The sequence below is a fragment of the Rhinopithecus roxellana genome, chromosome 2, assembly GCF_007565055.1.
Source record: "Rhinopithecus roxellana isolate Shanxi Qingling chromosome 2, ASM756505v1, whole genome shotgun sequence".
Taxonomy (NCBI): domain Eukaryota; kingdom Metazoa; phylum Chordata; class Mammalia; order Primates; family Cercopithecidae; genus Rhinopithecus; species Rhinopithecus roxellana.
In genome coordinates this window covers 12,427,782-12,446,922 of record NC_044550.1, presented here as the reverse complement: position 1 = coordinate 12,446,922, position 19,141 = coordinate 12,427,782, and the positions used below count along the sequence as shown (strand labels likewise).

General features: G+C 34.6%; 1 protein-coding gene across 3 annotated transcripts in view; it reads left to right on the top strand.

The window, feature by feature from the left end:
• Positions 1-19,141, top strand: part of EMCN (endomucin) — a 120,673-nt gene that overhangs the window by 57,903 nt on the left and 43,629 nt on the right. For all 3 annotated transcript variants that reach the window (XM_010381391.2, XM_030922491.1, XM_010381388.2), the window contains one exon: positions 10,068-10,106. In XM_010381391.2, coding sequence (XP_010379693.1) covers positions 10,068-10,106 — 39 coding nt within the window. The remainder of the gene's footprint in view (positions 1-10,067; positions 10,107-19,141) is intronic.

Here is a 19,141-nt window from a genome sequence, read left to right as displayed (position 1 = left end):
ACAGAGAAAGCCAGAGAAGACTTGCCATCCACTGGAAAGTCAGTTTAATACTTTTTTTTTTTTTTTTTTTTTTTTTTTAATGTGGATTTGCCTGCTTCTCTAGCTCAACAGTGAAATCTTTCAGGACAAAGAACCTCTTTCCATGCTGAACAGAGCTGCTAGCACCTAGAGGAAGGCTAAATGTTTATGAGGTTTTACCATCAAGACAGAACATGATAAAGGAAGTTTCAAACCACAAAAAGTGGAGCCTTCTGAGGAGACAGAGTTTCTTGTCTAGTATTGAATAAGTTTTGAGGAGTAAGCACCAGCTGCAAAGGAGGGAAGAGTCGTTTTGGGAAAAGGAAAACCGTGAGTGAAGGTCAATTGGAAAGAAGATAGAGTATGTTTGTTGTTGGAGTGCAGGCTGTTTTAAGGTCTTGGTTAGCTGTATGCCTTCTGACTTTAGGTCCCCCTTTTCAAACATTGAATTGCCCTCACATCTTATGTTAATTAAATTTATAGATTATAAGTTATAAAATTATAAAAGTTATAAAAACTTATAAAATTTATCAAAAGTGATAAAAGTGATACAAGTTGAATATTCCTTATTCAAAGTGCTTGGCATCAGAACTGTTTCAGACCTTAATGGATTTTAAGGTTGTATGCATTTTGTAGACACATTAAGGAATCATTTACTAATTTAGATTTTGCTGATTTTTTTGTATAATGGAGGCAATAATTTTGTGTTTGAGATCTCAAAGATTTTACTAGGCCCTTGGAAATATTTTAGGCCCCAGATACTGTTATCAAAGAGCCTAGCAGATAAAACAGCCCTAAAAATAAAATAAAATAATCTTATAAAATAAACCTCCCAACAAAGAAAAACTCGGTCCAGATGGCCTCACTAAACCATTCCACCAAAAATTAAAGAAGAATTAACACCAATCCTCTTCAAACTCTTATAAAAAAAAAAAAAGAGAGAAGGAAACACTTTTTGTTTTGTTTTTAATTTTTAGATAGGGTCTTGCCTTGTTGCCCAGGCTGGAGTGCAGTGGCACAGTCTCGGCTCACTGCAAACTCCACCTCCCAGGTCCAAGCAATTCTCTGCCTCAGCCTCCTGAGTAGCTGGGATTACAGGCACCCACTACCATGCCCGGAGAATTTTTGTATTTTTAGTAGTGACAGGGTTTCACCATCTTGGCCAGACTTGTCTTGCACTCCTGATCTCATGATCCACCCACCTTGGCCTCCCAAAGTGCTGGGATTACAGGTGTGAGCCACCACGCCCGGCCAGGAACCTTTTCAAATGCATTCTATGAGACTAAAATTAGGCAGATACCAAAATCATACACAAAAACTACAAGAAAAGAACACTGCAGACCAATATTATTCATGAATATTGATGCCAATACCCTCAACAAAATATTAGCAAGCCAAATTCAATAACACATTAAGAGGATTAGAGATCGTGTTTCAAGTGACATTTATTTGTGGAATGCAGGATGGTTCAACATAGGAAAATAGATCAATGCAACATACCACATTAACAAAATGAAGGTCAATAGCCACATGATTATCTCAATTGGTGCAGAAAAGTGTTTGACAAAATTCAACACCCTTTCAGGATAAAAATGCTCAATAAACTATAAATTTTTAAAAATTGCCCTGAAGAATAAAGTTCATATATGAAAAGTCCACAAGTAACTTTATAGTCAACAGTACAAAGTTGAAAGCTTTTCCTCTAAGATCAGGAACAAAGCAATGATGTCCACTCTCATCACTTCTATTGAATATAGTACTGAAAGTTCTATTCAGAGAAATCAGGAAAGAAAAAGAAATTAAAAGCAGCCATATAGGGAAGGAAGCAGTAAAATGATCTCTGTTCTCAGATAACATGATCTTTTTAATAGAAAACCCTAATGATCACACACACACACATACACACAGACACACACACACACAAAACCAAACTAAATGTTGCCTAAAAAAGACATACAACAGTTAAATTTTAAAAAGTGAAAAGGGATATACCCTGAAAAAAATACATCTATATCGGAAAAAGTAGAATTTAAGGCAATAAAATTAAATCGAAATAAATAAGAACATTTCATAATACTAAAATACTTAATTTTCCAGGAAAATAAAACAAATTAAAACTTTTAGTTATTATCATATAGCATGAAAATGTATAAAGCAAACATTTAGTGAAAAAGACAAATCCACAATTCTAGTGAAAATTTTAATGTACCTTTCTCATTAGTTGACAAAATATAGGTATTGATGTAGCATAAATCAATATAATTAACAAACTTAATTTAATGGAAATATGTGGAACACTGCACTTCAACTAAAGAAAGTGAACTATTTTCAAGTAGATAAGAATTGATTACTATCATAGATCATAGCCTGTGTCATAAAGCAAGTCTCAACAGGTTTTAAATGATTTAAATGATATAGAGTGTGTCTCTTGATCAAAGAGGAATTAATCTAAACATCAAAAACCAAAAGATAACTATATGCTCATAAATTTTAAACTACAGTAACTTACGTGTCAAAGAAGTAATCATAATGGCAACCAGCAAATAGTATGAACTGAATGATGATAAAAATATGGAGTACCAAAACTTGTGCAATATAATTAAAGCCAATCTTACAGTAAAATTTATAGCTCTAAAACACATATATTAGGCAGGAAAAAGAATGGTTCAAACTTAATTACTGGAACAACCATCTCAATAAGGCAGAGAAAAGAAATAATAAACCCCCCCAAAATTGAAGGAAGAAAATAATAAAATATGAGTGGGAATTAATGAATTGGAAAGCAAATGTACTATAAAGTGGATCAACAAAAACTAATATTTTGAGTTTTTCAAGAAGAATGCATAGCAATAGAAACTAGATAAATTGGAGAGAAGAAAGACCAGAAAAATAAGAATAAAACATCAGTGAGGTGTGGGACAACCCAGGGGCCTAAGATACATATAATTCCAGAAGAAGATGTGAAAATGATGGACAGAAAAGATGTTTGAAGAAGGGCCAAGTATGGTGGCTCACCCACCCCAAAGTAGTTCTAACACTTGAGAGTCCAAGGTGGGCAAATCACTTGAGCCCCAGGAGTTTGAGACCAGCCTGGGCAACATGGTGAAACCCTGTCTCTACAAAAAATACAAAAATTAGACAGGCATAATGGCAGACATCTGTATTCCCAGCTACTTGGGAGGCTGACGCAGGAGGATTAATTGAGCCAGGGAGATCGAGAATTCAGTAAGCCATGATCATGCAACTGTACTCCAGCCTGGGTGGCAGAGTAAAACCCTGTCTCCAGAAAAGAAAAAAGAAAAGAACAAAAGGGAAGATAATCTAAGTGTATAAAATTATAAACCCATAGATTCAGGTAACTTAATGAGCCCCAAATTGAAGAAACAGGAAGAAAACTACACCAAAACACATCATAATCAAATCAAGGAAAACCAGAGATAAAGAGAAAATCTTGAAAGAAGCTGTTGAAAAAAATGACACATTAAATAGAAAAGAACAATGATAAAAATTACAGCAGAGTCTTATCGGGAACGATGCATGCCAGAAAACAGTGAAACAACATTTTTAGTATTGGAAGCAAAAAAAAAACCCTTTTCACCCAAGAATTCTGTAAATATTTTTCAGACATACAAAAGCTGCGAAATTCATGTCAGTAAAGACATTCAGGAACAGAAAAATATGGTACCAGATGGAAATTTCAATCTAAATAAAGGCATGAAGAGCATTTGAAATGGTAAATATGTGAGCAACTATAAAAGACTTTTATCTCATTTTTAGTCTCTTCAAAAGACAATTTATTGTTTAAAGATAAGATAACAAAAATGTATGGAAGGTTTAAGACATATATAGAAACAAACTGTGTAACAATAGCACAAATACCAAAATGAGAGAAAGGTTATAAATATACTGTTGTAAAATCAATAATGGAGATAAGTAAAATCTTTAAAAAAGACTCAATCCAAAAGAAGGCAATACACAAGAAAAAAGAAACAGAGAACAGATGGAAAATTTTTACAATGTGTACTCAAAAGCAATTATAATTTATCACATAAAATAAAATGGCTTAAACATTTTATTTATAAAAATAAGATTGTTAAAGTGGATAAAAAGCATAACCACTTCCCAAATATGTGCAGTACTCAGAAAACCCACTTTAAATATAAATTGATTAAAAACCAAAGACAGGAAAAGGTATACTCTGGTAAAACTAATTAAAAGAAAGCTGAAGGGACTACAATAATATCAGACAAAGAAGGTTTCACAGGAAGGAGCTTTATCAGGGATAAAGAGGGTTATTTGAACCTTGACTTTCTTAAAGAAAGTACAAGACGCCAAATGTTTAATTAGTATTTATAGAAAGATCTATACTTTGACATCGTTGGTGACAGTTATCCGATATTCTCACCCGAAGCACATTCTGCAGAAAAAGAAATTGTATGCTTAGCAAAAGAGGATAGTGACTTCTGTGTTTGAATTACTTAGAGTAGAAATCTCACAGTATCTTGATGATCTATATTAGTTTTATATTCTTGCTAAGAAAATAAGATCACAGGTTCCAGGGCCACCTATCTTTTGGTAGTGGGGGAGTCAGGGAGTCACCATTTAACTCACCACAGACCAGGTCCTTGCTTTAGCCCTCACTATACTTAGGTTTCATAATCCATGCATTTATCATTGACTATATGCAGAACTATGTTGGTAGGCACTGAGGGGCGATTCAAAAGAAGTGTCAATTGTCAATAACAAAGGTCCACACTCTTCAGTAGGTAAACTGTGGAGGGATTGAGTGTGAAACTTCCTTGTAAAACTGCAAATCTTTTTCCCTTCCTGAACTCTCTATTTTTTTTAATTCTATTTTTATTTTTTATTTTTTGCTAATGGCTTGAAAACATGATTAACTCTTTTTTAAAACAAAAAAATTCCCATGCACATCCTCTTGGTTTCTGAGGATAGAAGAGAAAGGAAAGAAGAAAAGACGGAGGGAAGAAAACAATATATATGTATTTCTTGCTGGTAACTTAGTCATTCTGGTATCTACAACCAGATTTTAAAGGAGGTATCTTGCACATTGTAAGGGATTGGCAGGGAAGGAGAGGCTATTGCTCTTTTTCCCTTTACTGAATTGTAACTTGGCTGAGGCAAGAATGCAGAATAAGATTATAGATAGATGATACATTGGGATGTGCAGAACTCCAATATGGAACTCTACTAAAGCAAGTACTTTGATAGAAACACCTTTAAGGGTTTTGCCAAGCTAGAGTTTCTTCTACCACAGTGAATACAATATTAGAGATTTGAAAACTGAGAAGATAATCTGGCTTCTCTTAATAACATTTATAATCAACCAGTATGCTATTAAGTAGGAATTGATATCATTTATATACAATAGATAGGTTATCAAATATATTTCCTTTTGCATAATTTATCTTACTTTAATATGGAGTTTATTTTTATACAAAAAGCAAAGATAATTTTATGAAAACCAAGTAGGCATTTTAGATAAGCTATTAGCTGAACATGAGAGTGGCCAACACCAGGTCTTTGTTCTTCAAGGCATCACACCCTTCATGAAATAAAAATTTGGCACCTCAATCATGCCAATAATAAGTTAGTTTATTGGTTATGGATAGTGATTATGATGTCAGATTGCTTACGTTCAAAAAGCAGCACAACTATTTATTTGTGCTGTGGTCTTTAATCCACTACTTAACTTCTCGGTGCCTCAGTTTCTTCATCTGTAAAGTAATTAAAATAAGATTATACTTCCACAGGATCTTTGTGAAGATTAAGGGAGATAAATCATGTAAAGAAATAAACACACACAAACAAACACAATACATTTTAGTTCATTGTTTAGCCATAGTAATTCTCCTAAAAGCCAGGCAAAGTAAGTATATATGATACCAATTTCACAAATAAGGAAACAAGTTCAGAAACACTAAATGACTTGGCCAAGATTAAATTTAAAAGATTAAAACCCTGTTTTTCTTGCCCCAAACCCTATAAACCTTTCACTATGCCACACTTGTTCTCATGACAACTATTGTACATAAAGTATCTAAATCTAAGGATTAAGAAAATAACTGGCTTCTAATTAGGTGCATCATGCACTTGACAAGTAGGTGTTCAATAAATATAAGACAAGATACTGACTGAATGAATAAATATAAACCTGCAATTCTAATCAGGGTTGTCCTCTTGCCCACTATGCCTGATTTATTCTTGAATGTGTATATTTTTCATTTGCCCCCTCATTTGTATATTTTTTATTACTATTTTCCTCCTCCTTCCTCTAATTCTGTTTCAAATTCTACACATTCATATTCATCAAGAACCTCTACTAGACTTTATCTTGATGTTTCCCACTACTTCATGAGTGTTGCTAGAGATGTATATCATCTGTATTATTATTTTTTAATGTTTTTCTTTAAATTGATGCACTTCTTATTCTTAAATTTTTTTGAAAAATAAACTACCATAAACGAAAAACCAGTTTTACTTGGCATAAATAAACAATAGCTATAAAAATCACTACTATGTAAATAAAAAAGTAAAATTCTAGCTAGAGTTTGTTCTTTGCTTGAGGCTCTGAGCTTGAGACATGCTTGCTCTTTAAAAAACTAAACTATTATAAGCAAATGTTAGATATTAATGACATATGTGCATCCAATTAAAATTTTAGAATTTTCTCATTCAAATAACCAAGTAAACTGCAAGAAAGCTCAAAAGGAAACAACTTTCTCATTAAATGTTTCAATCTTATTTAATGCTGCTTTCCAGTACTACCTTATAGAATCTCTCACACAACAATCTAGAAAACATTAGTTTATCTAATTACCCACCCAGCTTCAATATTTATTTTGTGAATTGCACATTTGGTCTATGAAACTTATCTTGGGACTTAATTATAATATTTCTCATATACTATTTAATTAGTTTATGTCATTTCAAGTAGGCAGATACAAGAGGACTCCTCAGGATGATAAAGTCTTAGTCACAAGTCATGGTTTAGCCAGATGAGAAGTAATCTCGTGTCTAATGACTCAGTCAATGCCATATGGGGAAAGGATGAAGAGAATTTGAATTGTTTATAATAAATTATTCAACAGCAAATCAGTAGAGAATTATATATCAGAAGAGATGTATATATTCTTTCTCTTGCACCTGTTAATGATCTTATCATGTTCTATGTGTAAGTTTGTTAGTTAGAAATATCCTGTAATATCCTTTGTGAGATAAGAATATTTAACAAAGTTATTTGTTGTATTGCTGTTCAAGATTTCTGATTTAAAAACTAAATGCTTGAGCAAAGTTTAACTTTGGATTAATGTGATTAGCATTTCAAAATTCATTTGCATTTCATAAGACTTCAATTTCATATTCAAAAATCAAACTCAACAAACAGATTGTAAGTTGCCAACCACCTTGACTAAACTTTGGGTCCTTATTAAACATCTCAGTTTGAGAATGGTTAACTAAGCACACTGCTAATTTGCTATTTGACTTTCCTAAGATTCTTTATAGATCAAAGCTTGGCCTTTTCTCAAAACACATGTTTTATGAAAGTTATAAATAATAAACAGGAATAATTGAAAATGTCTTCACTCATTAATTCCCACAACTTTAACCATATTCCTTAACACTCATCTTTACCAAGCTTTTGTATCCACAGAACTGAGTCCAAATTTGAAAGTTGTATTTATATGAAAACACTTTATAATTTTTAAAATATCTTCTTGATTTCAGGGAAAAAAAGGAACATTCTATACTTGATTAAATATTTGAGACTTACAGAATTTTGTCCTCAAAATATCAATGTATTCATTAAGATATATAAATGTCCAAACCTCTTACACTGCTCAATTGAAGGGTTTTGAATTGATATGTTTTATTAAGATTCAGCTACATCTTAATGTATAGTTATATTTCTTTTATTATGTTCCTCTAGAATTATTATACATTTTTGAAGGCTAAAAATATTCAAAGAAAGGATAATCAGAAGGTTTTGTCTTCTCAATGAAGTCTATCAAGCTTCCATTTGGAATAGTTTAGTGGAAGGAAAAGCTGTCCATTTTACTGAAAGAAGATGAAAACTAGAGTTAACAGACCTGGCCTATATACCTGGTTCTTTCCTTAAGAAAGTAATTTTACTACCCTCAGCTAATGTTTACAGATTTGCAAAATGGAAATATATTATTTCCTTTAGAGGTATCAACTAATAATATATGAAACTGATCATAAAAGTCACTTGCAAATAGTAACTAGAATTATCCAGCTAGGAAATTTTTAATAAAGTATTCATTTTTCTTTAAAAATTGAAATCAGGTAGGTAGAATTTTTTTTTATATTATTATTTTCTACTGTCATTCATTATATCCATATGTTTCTACTGGTAAGCACTGGAATCACTTCTCTGAACAAGATAAGAAGTCTGCCCCCATGGAGTTACTTCCTGACAGAAAGTAATAATTTTTTAAAGACAAAAGTAAAATGTGGTAGTAATAAAAGTACTGTTGAATGAATGCAGCAATGAGATGGAATGATGTGAAAAGGTCTGGGGAAACAATTTAGTGCAGGTGGTTGGGGAGATTTCTCTGAACAGCGACTTCTGAGCAGAGTCAGAAGGCAAGCGAGGAAAGAAGGAAGGAAAGAAGGAAGGAAGGAAGGAAGGAAGGAAGGAAGGAAGGAAGGAAGGAAGGAAGGAAGGGAGGGAGGGAGGGAGGGAGGGAGGGAGGGAGGGAGGGAGGGAGGGAGGGAGGGAGGGAGGGAGGGAGGGAGGGAGGGAGAAAGAAAGAGAGAAAGAAAGAGAGCAAGAAAAGAAAGAAAACCACAAAGCAGAAAGGGCCTTGTGCCTTCAATCTGCCACAACAAAGCCACGAATTGGAGTACAGTGAAACAGGGCCTGAATGGTTGGAGATGAGGTGAGGAGTAATAGAAGCCACTGGAGCAGTGAAGTTTAAATTTAAAAAGATTTTCCTAAGCAGCTATTGCAGGTACTCAGGGGAGAGATATAGGTGCTGGGTGGACAGTAGCGGAAAAGGTGGTGAGACTTGTTTGAATTTGGAATACATTTTGAAACTAGAGCTGGTAAGGGTGAGAAACATAGGCGACTCAAGAAAGGTTTCTAACGTTTTGTTTTGTGCAACTGGAAAACAAATAGCACCATGTATTGATACAAGAAAGCAAGGGAAGAGACAGATTTCAAGATAACAGTCAAGAGTTCTGTTTTGGGCATGTTAAATTTAAGATACTGATATAGAGAGTCAAGTGACTATACAAAGGAAGCAAGTGGACTTTTAAAAATGTCATTATTGGGCTTCTATTTGTTCCAAAATTATTTTCTGTATTTTTCATGTGCCAAATCTTGAAAATGCTCCATGGACTCAAAGGTATTGAAGTGATCTTTGATTATAATTCTTTCGAATGACTTCCCTTGCAGAAACCTTTCCTGGACTATATCATAAAATAATTCCTTACATTTTAAAAGTATCTGTCTGAACTTCGTTGCATATTCCCCAGGTCATGAGATGCACCATGACTTAGTAGGATTACAGCACGTGGCAACCCCATTCATTAAGCACTTACTGAAGGATTTTTGTTTTCTATGTTATCTCAGGATATTCAAGGTGTGAGGTTATACCAGATCCTATAAAGCAAGACTCAGCAAACTATGGCTCACAGGCAAAGTTGAATACCCTGACTTTTTCAAAATAAAGTTTTATTGGCACACAGTTATTCCCATTCTTTAAATATTGTGTATGGCTGCTTTCACATCAAAAGGTAGAGTTGAATAGTTACGACAGATATTTATGGCCCGCAACACCTAAAATGTTTGGCCCTTAAAGAAAAAGTTGGTTGAACCACTTTTTCTTAAAAACCTTCTCGGAAGTTTCCTGTAATCATGAAGAAGCATGATTTTATGATTTGAAAACAGTGAATCAGAAATGAGCCAAAATTCATACTCATTTACCACCTGAAACAATTGTGAGAATAGATCTGATATACAACATTTAATTATATTGATTTTTTTTCTTTTTTTCCCTCTAAAGCTGAGACTCAGAGTTCAATTAAAACAACAAAAATACCAGGTAAGTTCTCTTTTCTCTCTCTGTTAGTATTTTCATGGGTAAAATCTCAAGAATAAAACAAGTTACACCAATCAGTTTGGGGGCAGGGAGAAATAGCACAAGGGAAAACATTATATCACAAATAAAATGTTTAGAAAAACTTGAGTTTAAAAAATGCGGACCAGGAGAACTTATAAAGACACTTCTGAGTGTTCTGTGACTAAGGTGAGTGGAGTCAGCTCTAGCAAATGTATAAAGCCTGTGAAATTGCCCTCTGTCCTCTGCCCCCGAACCCACTGTTCTTGATCTGTTTCTGTTGTCAGTGTGCCCTCTCCCAGAAGTACAAAATGTCTTCTCTTACTTTCTAATAAAATCTGGTTGTAGTACTGAAAAAGATGATGCTAGAAACTACAGTTAACAATCTAAAATATTATCACAGTGCTCGTATTTGCCACCCTTAGTTTTAGACTGAATGTGTTTTTGATAATGGAGCAACAGGAATTGAAAATTGTTGGGCAGGGGAAGATGGCAATGTTGAGTCTTCCTGTTTTGAAATCATAGTTATCTGAGGAATTTTTATCTTTCTACATCCTACCTGGTACTCATACAAATGACAAATCTCATAAGCTTTCAATGCTGGTTATCTTTAGTACATGGAAACTAAATGAAAACTAACACAGGAACAGAAAACCAAATTCCGCATGTTCTCACTTGTAAGTGGGAGCTAAATGATGAGAATTCATGAGCACAAGGAAGGAAACAAGAGAAACTGGTATCTACCTGAGGGTGAAGGGTAGGAAGAGGGAGAGGAGCATTAAGAATAACTATTGTGTACTAGGTTTAATAGCTGGATGATAAAATAATTGGTACAACCACCCCCCATGACATGAGTTTACCTATATAGCAAACCTGCACATGTATCTCTGAGAATGAAATTAAAGTTTAAAAATGAAAATAAACTAAAAATGTGAAATAAACCTATAGGTTCATATAACTTTTTAAAAATTACAAAAATAAAAAGAATTATGAGTGACATTAAAAATTATGAGTGCTCCATTTTCACAGCAAATATTCTAAGTAATCACTTTAGTCTAACTTCTACCTCTTGTGTTCGAGGAATTTGAATCAAATTATTATGCTTTTAACTTTTAGTAATTATCTTCTTCTATATCATATATCTCATTATTAAAGAAGTTATTTTTATATTATTAATTCCCTTTACTCCACTAAGCACCATATTTTTTATTCACTAATCACCATATTTTTTATTACTTCCATCTTCATAGGCTAAAAATTGGCAGGCACTAGAGGAAAAAAAGCAAAACAAAACAAAAACAATGCTTCTAATGAGAGAAGACTGACGCAGTTCTGGGAAGAGATTTTTTTTCCCTCTGCTTCATAGATTGATTATCAAGGAGAAGTCAGAGATGAAGAATTGGGAAGCAGCCAAATTGTCAGTTATCTTTAAGGAGAGACTGAAGGATCCTTCATTTTGTTTAAAGAAATTTTATTTACAAAGTGCCAGCTGTAAGTTTAATTGATTTTAGTGGAATAAAAAGCTCATTTAGGCTATTTTTATTTTTTGAGTTATGTAAACTGATTTTCCTAAGCCAAATAATAGACAAACAATTTATTTGAATAGTGGATTAGAAAGAAATGAGACTGGTTCTATAAGCCACTTGAAAATTGAGTCTCATTTTTTTCATTCAAACTGCAAATATATATTGCAGCTAAAGACTAAATCAGAAACACCATCCCCCAAAAGATGAATTAACACATTTATTAACAGGACATTATTTATACTTCTGTTTTTTTTTTTTTTCAGATTAAAGACTTCTTTAGTTTTATGTATTTGGCATCAAAGATGTTAAAATACCAAATTTGTGAAATATTCATCCATAGGATTAAGGACAGGCATATTATTAAAAATAATTCATATTTCTGTTTTAGGTAGAAGTTGACATAAAATTATAGCCCATAGAATTACTAGTCCTGTTTCCTTTCTATAAATATAAGCAAATATGTATTCAGTCTTTGAATGTATCACATACAGTTCTCACATTTGATATTTTCTTTAACATTATGCAGCTAGTTTTAATTTCCTTGAAAAGTTACATTTTTACAACAACTTCAAAAACTATTATTAAGAGTCTAGAAATTGATGATGATTTTTATGTAGAACCCTTTTGGGGGCTAAAAATAAGTAAGGATTCTATATAAAATGTTAATTATGACCAATTATACATAGATATAATATTTTAACATTATAAAACAAAAATAGATCCATGTTGGTGACATCAGCAAGATGGCCAACTAAAAGCTTCTAGTGCTCTTCCCACTTCCCACAAAAAAACTAAAAATAATGAACAAGCAACTACATTTTGATCAAAATATCTAAAGGAAAGCTCTGGAGAACAGCAGCAGAAATCCTGTGGACCACTGAAACACAGGATGGCCACATAGGAAAGAGGAGGAAACACTTTGCCTCTGCCATCCCATTTCCCTAGTTGGGATCAACTCAAAACCAGAAGAGACCCCTTTCTGCAGGAAAAACGTAAGCAAGAGGACCCCAACAACCACCATCATCACCATAGATACATGCAGTCTTTGCACTAGAGACTTCTGCAGTCCTTATAGTGTTTGAAGCCTGCTGAAGGAGCGCCCCAGAGTCTACATACTGAGCTATCCCTAGAGAAGCAGCTGATGCTGTGCCCCTCCCTCCTCTTCTCAGCCCCTACCTCTTGCCTCATGGCTCATGCTGCTACTGCCCTGTACAATCTTGGGGAAAAGTGCATCCTGCTCCAAGCGTGAGTACGCATTGCATCCCTCCATCCCTGATGTTTTGTTACTACTGCAACAAGCCCACATAATAGCATATCATCCGCCAGCCAACCTGCTACTATGTCCTACCCCCAGGGCCATGTTCCATGGAGCTACTCCACTCCCCACATTCCAATTACTGTGCACCCTCCTCTCAGGGCTGAACTGAAATGGCACTCCAACCCTCAGGGACCTCAGGTCTTCTGCACACCAGAGCAGTCATGCCCCTCAATGCCATAGATGAGGCAGCATACCCCACCACCACCATCTGGGATCACAGACTTCTGGCACACTAGAGCAGTCAACTCTCAGCCCTGGCTCCACAGATAAGACAACATACTACCCACAGGGGCTCAGAGCCTCTGGCACACAAAAACAATTGCACACCCCAGTGTCATAGCTGATGCAGTACCCCAGCCTACAGGGATCCAGAGGCTCCACTGACATGTATGACCATGATTTCTGGGGCCAAACAGATGTGGCACAACACATCCCAAAGAATTAGTGCCTGGCTTGAGCTGTGGCACCCTGCCCTCCAGGCTGAACAGCCACATGCCCTGCCCACCCAAAACTGCACTACACCCCTGCAGTCTGAACTGCTGAGACATGCTGCCTCTTGGGGAACTGGAGCTGTGCTGCACCCCTCCAACTAAGGTCCAAGATACAGCAGTGTCTTGCCATTTCTGCATCATTGCTCCTGCTGTACCTGGCCTCATAGAGCCTGGGGTAGTGATATGTCCCACCATTCCAGGGTCCAGTGTCACCACTACCTAGTACCTCATCACCAAGTGTCTACATTTTTGCTGACTTCTGTTGACTCCAGGTCCCAAATTACAGCTATTCTTTGCTCTCTGGACCCAATCTTCTAAAAACTCCTTTTTCTACCAAGCTGTACCAGTGGTGTGCCATGTCCACCAGGGTCACAACCTCAGCTATATTTCAGCACTCTGGGCCTAAGCTGCTGAGGTGTGCCTCAGAGGAACAGACCCCGCCTTACTGGGGAAACTGCATTCATTTGTATCTTGGAAAGTGAAACTGTGCCTCAAGTCCAAGGTGCTACAGTAGTCTCACAAGACCTTGAGCTCATGACCTATATCCACAGCTACTCTGATCACCTATGCCCTGGCTCCCAGTGCTGCTATGGTTGCCTGTGGGCCATATCAGACCAAACACAAAAATGGTTGTCTTCAGCTAGGACTCCCCACTGTGGAAAAGACAACAGGAGAATTGTTAAGACTTTGCCTTAGCAACCTATGCAGCCACTATCACTTCCACCAACTCCTACAAACTAGGCCACTGAGGCACCTACATTCATTGCTGACATTGATCACAACTAAAGAAGCTGCACATTGATTACCCCACTGTGCCTACATGTAACCAGAGCCACCCTGCCCACCTGGCAGCCTCAGACCCATATGCAACTGAAAGTCTTCCCCTACTAGAGTTTGAAAAAGGAAACTACATCACTAAATATGCAGACATCAATGCAGGGACACAAGAAACATGAAAGAGCAAGGAAGCATGGTACTACAAGGCAACCATAGTTCTCCAATAACTGGTCTCAAAGAAGCAGAAATTACAAACTGTCTGAAAAGCGATTTAAAGTAATGATCTGGGCTGGGTGTGGTGGCTCATGCCTGTGATCCCAACACTTTGGGAGGCTAAGACGGGTAGATGACTTGAAGTCAGGAGTTCAAAACCAGCCTGTCCAACATGGCAAAACCTTGTCTCTACTAAAAATACAAAAATTAGCCATGTGTCGTGGTGCACAACTCTAATCCCAGCTACTTGGGAGCCTGAGGCAGAAGAATATCTTGAATCTCGAAGGTGGAGATTTCAGTGAGCCAAGATCACACCATTGCACTCTACCCTGCATGACAGAGTGAGACTTTGTCTCAAAAAAATAATAAAAATAAAATAAAATAATGAACTGAAGGAAACTTGGAACTTCAAGAGAATACAAATAGACAACTTAATGAAATCAGGAAAACAATTCATTATATAATTAGGAAATTCAATGAAAAGATAGATATAAAAAGATCCAAACAGAAATCTTGAAGCTGAAGAATTCAATCAATGAAATAAAAAATATATTACAGAACTTCAAGAGCAGACTAGATCAATTAGAAGATAAAATCTGTGAAGTTAAAGATAGGTCTTCTGAAATTATTCCATCAGACAAAAAGAATAAAAAATACTGAAGACAGCCTGCAAGACTTATGGAACACCATTAAGCAAGCAAATACTACAAAAGAAAAAGAAACAAAGAATGAGACAGAAAGCTTATTTAATAAGATAATTGCTGAAAATTTTCCAAGTCTTAAAAGAGATAGAGACATTTAGATTCATAAAGCTCAAAGGCCCTCCAAAATGTGCAACCCAAAGAGATCCTCTCTAAGGCACATTATAACCAGACTGTTAAAAGTCAAAGACAAAGAGAAATTTAAAAGCAACAAGAGAAAAGCATCAAATCACATGTAAAGGAATTGCCATTAGGTTATCAATGGATTTCTCAATAGTAACCTTGCAGGTCAAGAGAGATTGAATAATATATTTAAAGTGCTGAAATAACAAAAGCACTGCTAGCCAAGTATACTATGTTCAACAGAACTATCCTTCAAAATGAAGGAGAAATAAAATTGTTCCCAGACAAGAAAAGCTGAAGGAATTCATCACCACTAGACCTGCCTTACAAGAAATGCTTAAAGGAGTTCTTCAAGTGAGAATTTTTAAAAAATGACAATTACTATTATAAATACAGACGACATATTTATAAAGTACAAACTCACTGATAGAGGTAAATGCATAGTAAAATCAGGAACACTCTAATACTGTAATAGTGGTGTATAAATCATGTGTAACTCTAGTATGAGGGTTAAATGTCAAAATAGTCAAAAATAACTAAAACTATAACAAGTTGTTAATATATACACAATATTAAAAGATGAAAATTGTGACATCAAAAACAAATTGTGGGGGGAAAGGTAAATGTATAGAGTTTTTGTATTCAACAGAATTTGAGTTATTATCTGCTTAAAATAGTTGATTATAAGATGTTTTATGGAAGATTCATGGTAACCACAATATAAGAAACTACAACAGGTATACAAATGATAAAGAGAAAATAATCAAAGATTAACACTACAGAAAATTACCAAATTACAAAGATAGATAATGAGAGAGAAAGAAATGAAGCTACCAATAATCAGAAAACAAATAACAAAATGACAGCAATGAGTCCTTTCTTATCAATAATGACCTTGGATACAAGTTAAAAGACATAGAATTGTTAAATGAGTAAAAAGCAAGATCCAACTATATGCTGTCTACAAGACACCCAGTTTAGCTTTAAGGACACATAGGCTGAAAGTAAAGAAATGGAAGAAGATATTCGATGCAAATAATAAAGGGAACAGGAGTAGCTATACTTACACCTATACTTCAAGTCAAAAACTGTCACAAGAGACAAAGAATGTCATTATTTAATGATAAAGGGGTCAATGCATCAACAGGATATTACAATTGTAAATATATATGCAACCAACATTGGAGCACCTACATACATAAAACAAATATTAATGGACATGAAGGGAGAAATAAAGGGCAATATTATAATAACAAGGGACTTTAATACCCCACTTTTTGTTTTTTTGAGACAGAGTCTCACTCTGTCACCCAGGCTGGAGTGCAGTGGCACAATCTTGGCTCATTGCAAGCTCCGCCTCCTGGGTTCACACCATTCTCCTGCCTCAGCTTCCCGAGTAGCTGGGACTACAGGTGCCTGCTACCACACTTGGCTACTTTTTTTTTGTATTTTTAGTACAGATGGGGTTTCACCGTGTTAGCCAGGATGGTCTTGATCTCCTGATCTCATGATCTGCCCATCTTGGCCTCCCAAAGTGCTGGGATTATCCCACTTTTAACAATGGATAAATCATCCAGCAATCCCACTACTAGGTGTCTACCCAAAGGAAAAGAAGTCATCATATTAAAAATACACTTGCACATGTATATTTACAGCAATATGATTTACAACTGCAAAAAAATGGAACCAACCTAAGTACCCATTGATTAATGAATGTATAAATAAGATGTGATAGATATATATATGTGTGTGTGTGTATATATATATGTGTGGGTGTGTACATACACATATGTATATATACATACACACACGCACACACACACACACCGTGGAATACTTCTCAGCCATTAAAAGGAGTGAAATAATGTCTTTTGCAGATATTTGGATGGAGCTGGAGGCCATTATTTTAAGTGAAGTAACTCAGGAAAAGAAAACCAAACATTGTATATTCTTACTTACGAGTGGGAGCTAAGCCATGAGTATGCAAAGGCATACAGAGTGATATAATAAACTTTAGAGATTCAGAAGGGGGAAGGTGGGAGTGGAGCCAGGAATGCAAAACTACACATTAGGTATAATATACACTACTCTGGTGACAGATGCACGAAAACCTCAGAATTCACCACTATATAATTCATCCATGTAACAGAAAAAAAAAAAAAAAAAACACTTGTACCCCAAAAGTTATTAAAATAAAAAGGAACACAAAATTAATAAAAAATAATTTAAAAACAGTAGATAGATCAACCAGTCAGAAAATTAATAAAGAAATACTTGACTTGAATTGCACTTTTCACCCATTAGACCTAACAGACATATACAGAGCTTTACTTTAACAGCAGCATAATATACCACATTTTTCTTTAGTTCAAATGGAACATTCCCTAGGATAGGCCATATGGTAAGTCACAAAACAAGACTTAATAAATTTAAAATTGAAATAATATCTAGTATCATTTCAGACCATAATGCTATGAAACTAGAAATCAATGATAAAAAGAATCTTGGAAAATCCACAATTATATGATAACCAAGTAACATGCTCGTGAACAACCAATGAGTCAAAGAAGAAATAAAAAGAGAAATTAAAAAACATCTTGAAACAAACAACAATCAAAGCACAACATACCAAAACCTATGAAATGTAGCAAAAGCAGTTCAGAGAAAAGTTTATAGCAATACGTGCCTACATTAAAAACAAAAAGAATCTCAAATAAGTAATCTAACATTACGCTTCAAGGAATTAACAAAAGAAGAATGAATTAAACCCAAAATTAACAGAAGGAAGAAAATAATAAAAATAAAAACAGAAATAAATCAAATAGAGAACAGAAAAATCATAGGAAGAATCAATAAAATTAAGAGTTGGTGCTTTGAAAAAATAAAAAAAGAATAAACCTTTAGCTGGTCTAAATGAAAAAATAGGGAAGACTAATAAATAAAATCATATATTAAAGTGAAAAAATGAAACACCTCAGAAATTAAAAGGATCATAAGAGGCTACTATGAAAAAATATATGTCAATGACTGGATAATCTAGAGTAAACAGGTAAATTGCTTAAAAAACACAATAAAACAAAACAGAAAATATCCCAAAAACCTACCAGGATCAATTCAAGAAGAAATAGAAAGCCTGAATAACAGAGCAATAACAAATAAAGAGATCAAAGAAGCAATAAAAATACTTTCCAACAAAGGAAAGTCCAGAAACAGATAGGTTTACAAAAACTGAACTCTAGCAAACCTTCAGAGAATGAATACCAATACTTCTTAAACACTTTTTAAAAAATAGAAGTAGAATGAATAGTTCCAAACACATTTTATAAGGACCACATCACCTTGATACCTAAGTCAGACAAAGATATTACAAGAAAAGAAAAATGCAGACCAATCTCTCTGATGAATGCAGATACAAAAATCCTTAGTAAAATATTGAGGATTAAATTAAATCCAACAACATAACAAACTAAACCCAATAGCATACCAAAAGAATTATATATTGTGACCAAGTGGGGTTTATTTCTGACATGCAAGGCTAGTTTCACATACACAAATCAATCATTGTAATATATCACATTAACAGAATGAAAGATAAAAACCACACAATGATCTTGACAAAGAAAAAGCATTTGACAAAGTCCAACACCAATTCTTGATTTAAAAAAACAAAAACTCTCAACAGTTTAGGCATAAAAGGAATGTTTCTCAATATAATAAAATCATTTATGAAAAACCCACAGCTACAATTATAATCAATGGGGAAAAGTTAAAAGCTTTTCCACTCAGACACAGTACTAGATAAGGATGCCTACTCTTGTCACTTCTGTTCAACAGAGTACCAGAAGTACTAGCAAGAGCAATCATACAAGAA